General features: G+C 44.2%; 1 protein-coding gene across 1 annotated transcript in view; it reads left to right on the top strand.

Annotated features, from left to right (window-relative positions):
- The first annotated feature begins 558 nt into the window (after positions 1-558).
- PDE1C (phosphodiesterase 1C, calmodulin-dependent 70kDa) overlaps positions 559-4,754 on the top strand; it is a 646,978-nt gene continuing 642,782 nt past the window's right edge. The window contains exon 1 of the mRNA XM_006832152.1: positions 559-677. Coding sequence (XP_006832215.1) covers positions 593-677 — 85 coding nt within the window. The 5' untranslated portion in view covers positions 559-592. The remainder of the gene's footprint in view (positions 678-4,754) is intronic.

Raw genomic sequence — 4,754 nt, forward strand, 5'->3', positions numbered from 1 at the left:
TGTTGGGAGGAAGTGGGCGTGGCGATTTTCCTGACTTCCTTGTTTGGAGTAAACTTTGGCAGCATCTGACGGTTTAGATATTTGCTTTTCCATCTGTTGATGCGCTTTTTGGAAGCTCTGTGGGTTGCCAGAGAAAATACATCTAAAAGAACTACGACGCCAAATCTTATCTGTTCCCTTGGGTCCCCAAACCCCACCAGCCTCGTTAGAGGGAAGCCGAAGCCGAAATAAAAATCAGACGTGGTTGTAGTACGCCGGCTTTGGCAGCTCTCAGAGATTAGAGTGGAAAAGGCACCAACCTTCCAGCCCCCCAGACGCTCCCGAGCGCGCGTCGCCTCCTTGGTTAGCACGCCTCTCCTTGTGTTTGCAACTTGGGATTGGAGACAGGGCGGCTGCGATGGCTCGTTGACTCCGCCACCAGTCGAGCGCGTTCATTGACGTTCCGGTCCCTGCTCTGCAGCCAGCGGCGGCTCTGTGGTGACAGCGCAGCGCAGCGCGGCGCGGCCAGGGGAGTGTACGCGGTCGAGCGCGGGGCGCGGGCTCGGGGCTGCGCGCTCCGAGGTGGGGGACCCGGGACGCCGCCGGCCGAGCCATGACGGACGCCAGTAACAGGAAGGAGGGCTTCAAAAAATGCCGGAGCGCTACTTTCAGCATTGATGGCTACAGCTTCACCATCGGTGAGAACTTTTCTCCTTCGTCTGACTCCAAGTTTGGGCAAACGCCCTGTCAGGTGGCGGCGAGGGTCCCTTTCTAAGCAGGGGGCGAAGAGGTCAGCGGCCGAGTGGGGGTCCTGGGATGCGACGCTCCCCTCTGGGAAGTCAGGCGTTTGGTTTCAGGATCGCACCTTTCTGAGCGGCTTGGTATATTGCTGTGATTTTAGTAACTCAAGCAGGGAGAGGAGGATTAGAAGACAGGGATGGGGACAGAGAGATGGAGGAAGAGATACTGAGAGAGGGAAGACAGCGTCAGAAAGACACTGCCACGAAGATACACAGATAGAGATAGCGACCTAAGCAGAGGTAGAATGACAGAGACATCGAGACACATAGATGCACTGATAAAAACACCAGACACCAGGTCAGAAGTACAGAGATAAACTGAAACACCAAGACCAACACGACTAAGACACATGGAGACAAAGACACATGGAGACGGTAACAGAAAGGACTGAGAGGTAGAGGCAGAGAGAAAGGCAGAAAGACAGACTTGGAGTCAATCAGAGACAGGAGGAAAAACTGAACAACAGGTTCCAGAAAAGTTGAAAGAGAGAGAAAAGATACCTATAGTAAAGCAGAAAAAGAGGCACATTCCGTCTGTTTAGAGAGAAAAACACAGTGATGGAGGGACAGTTACATGCTACTGGAATATTTGAGCAAAATTGTGGCGTCAGTAATCTGTAAGGACCGGTACTTGCCTTCTGGACTATCAGTGTCTGCTGGTTTTCTTTCTCTTCCAAATCCTTCACCAATAGGAGATACCAGCGGTATCTTCTAAGCTGTTGGAGGAAGCTGGACCACAAGGCTGACTCTCTGGAAGCCAAGCATTTTGAGACACTAGCTTTGATATGATTAATATTCACCCCAGGCTGTTGACTATTTTCAAGTAACCTTTGAAGGAAATGCCTTTTCATCCTTGCAGAACGGGGAATCCCAAGTAGTGCCCTGAAGCCCTCTTCTTTGGACTCTATATTGGGAGAACTAAAGGGCAGAGGCAGGCTCTTGAATTTCTACTTCTGGGAGTGGTTAGGTTCCTCTATGGTTTTAAATCTGAGTTTACTCCTACAACCTTTGAAAATAAGGGTATCTCACCTTCTGCTTTTTGGTGAACTGTGCCTGCTTGGAAGTACAGGTAGAAAGCTTTAGGGATGAGGAAAGACCAACAAAGAGGAGCTAATCTGGGCCACTTTTGCCCTTTCTAATAGCCCGAGGTTTCTTTGCCATGAACTAAGGAAGTTATTCCGGGACTAAATCTATGTTCCTCAGGTAGCTTCTTGAATTTACTTTTCTTGCCTCAATGATCATTTCTGACCTGTCTCTTCCACATACGCATCATCTCTTGCTCTTGTTCCAACCCCGTATTGTATGTACCCCTCAGAGCCTCTGCTGACCCTGTTCCTGCAGCCAGGAATGCTGCTGCCCAAACTGTGCATTGAGAAATCTTGCTCATCCTTTATACTCAACTCTCAGAAATATTGTCAGAAATAATTCTCCTTTTGCTGTCTCTACAGCCCTGCAGTCCTCTATCAGAGCTTACATTTTACCTTGACTAAGTTTAGGGAGTCCTGGTGTGGCACTGTAGGATAAGCACTCAACCTCCAGGTCAGATTGAACAGCAAGGTTGGCGGTTCCAACTCACTAGCTGCTCCTCGGAAATCCTATACAGGATTGCTCTGAGTTGGAACCAATTTGATGGTACCTAACAACAAGGAGCTCTGGTAGCGCAGTGGTTATGAATCGGGCTGCGAACCTTAAGGTCAGCGGTTCGAAACTACCAGCCGTTCCGCAGGAGAAAGATGAGGCTTTCTACTCCCGTAAGGATTTACACCCTCAGAAACCCTGTACAGGATCGCTATGGGTCGGAACTGACTCGACGGCACTTAACAACAACAGCAATAAAGTTATTTAGGGACCTATTGGTTGTCTTCATAGCCTTAGAAATTCTTCAAGGGTCAGACTCTCTTATTTTTCACTCTCAGTGGGTGCTGATGAGTGAAATGTTGATAGAAGTGAATTAAAATTTGCTCTGGTCAGATGTATTTCATTAACAAACCATTGTAATGCCAATATTAGTGTCCATGAGTTTATTAAGATAACTTTCAAAAGTGATTTGGAAGTTATACTTGATAGTTCCTGAGAAATTTTATCTCCCTAAAAAGTATGGCATCTTAAAACCCAGGTTCATAGGTGATCCTTGTCCTCCAAGTCCCCTCCTTCCTTTTGCTCCCATCTCTTTTTAGAAGACATGATCTGGTAAAATAGTCTGATCTGAGGTCAGAAGGGTCCCCCCAATAACCTAGTCACTTCCAGGTGAGGGGCTGCCAGTTTATTTCACATCATTGGGCATTAATCCATCTTTTCCTTCTACTCTTCCTTCTTTTTCTTCTTCCAAAATGTTTTTTAACTTTACCATGTTAAAATATGCAATTTTGCATGATGCCTGACAAATGGCAAACATTCAATAAATGAGAATTCTTGTAATATTCAAGACTCTTAAGTTAATACCATGGGATTGGGGGAGGGGGCAGTTGATGAAGATAAGTCAGACCTACCCTCTGTATTCAAGGAATTTGTATTTTGTTAGGGTGATGAGACACGTTCATACATAATCATTTTATCAAGCTGAAACTAATAAATGCCATAGGAGACATTTTAGAATTTTTAGGTAATACATTTTTAAAAATACGAATAATAAAAAAGAAAGAAAAAAGTCATCTGTAACTTTGTCACTTATTGCTAAATACTATCCATATTTCTTGTATATACTTCCAGTCCTTTTTTGTATATACATAATTTAAAAAATATAAAATGCAATCAGAGTTTTTGGTAATTTGTTATTTAGTAATATATTACTAGAGTACTATGTGGTGCTGTAGGTTAAGCACTGAACTGCTAACTACAAGGTCGGCAGTTCAAACCTACCTTTTGCTCTTTGGAAACCCCATACAAAATCACTATAAATCAGAACTGACTTGGTAACATTTAACAGCAATAACAGAATATTATCAGTTTTGTTTCATGTTATAAAATACTAATTTCTTTCAATAGTCCCCTATTGTTGACTATTTAGGTTGGTTGCTTTTCATTTTCACCACAAAAAACAATTTTTTTCCCTTTAAAAACCAGCAACTGTTTTTTTAGTACACATTCCTAAAATTGTTATTCTAAGAGTATGCCTGTTTTTGACACAACTGTTCTCTGCAAAGACTGAGAAGTTTATGCTTCCACCAGCAGAGGATCAAGGTGTCCACGGTGTTGCCATCGTTGTTAAGTGACGTCGCGTCAGTTCCGACCCATAGTGACCCTGTATAGGGTTTCCAAGAGTGGCTGGTGAGCTTGAACTGAAAACCTTGCAGTTTAAACCAACCGTGGGGCGCTTATCCTAGAGCGCCACACCAGGACTCCATCTAGGTGCCCGTACTCTCTTATTAGTGTTGGGTACCATCACTTAAAGCAAGTTGCTAGTTTGCAAAGTTGTTATTTTTGTTGTTAAGTACCATCGAGTCAGTTCCGACCCATAGTGACTTTGTATACAGTTTCCGAGGAGCAGCTGGTGCCGACCTTGCTGTTCAAACCAACATTGCAGTCCAGCACATTAAACCACAGTGCCACACCAGGCCTCCACTTGTTGTTATGTGCCGTGGAGTCAGTTCTGACTCATAGCAACTCTCTGCAGGGTTTCCGAGGCTGTAAACCTTTACTCTTTCTCCTACGGAACAGCTGGTAGTTTCGAACTGCTGACCCTGAGGTTCACAGCCCGATTCGTAACCACTATGCTACCAGAGCTCCTTAGGATGTAATAAATCAAGTAGTTCTCTATTAGTGATATGAATATTATTTTACTTCTTTTGAAAAATAGTCTTTTAATGTCCTTTGTATATTTTTCCTCTGGAAGAGTAATTTATCATCAATTTGCAAGTACCTATTATATACATTGTTCTTGTTGATGTTAAGTGCTGTCAAGTCAGTTCCGACTAATAGTGACCCTAAATAGGGTATCTGAAGAGCAGTTTGTGAGTTTGAACAGCCGAACTTGCC

This window comes from Chrysochloris asiatica, unplaced genomic scaffold, assembly GCF_000296735.1.
Source record: "Chrysochloris asiatica unplaced genomic scaffold, ChrAsi1.0 scaffold00006, whole genome shotgun sequence".
NCBI classification, from domain to species: Eukaryota; Metazoa; Chordata; class Mammalia; order Afrosoricida; family Chrysochloridae; genus Chrysochloris; species Chrysochloris asiatica.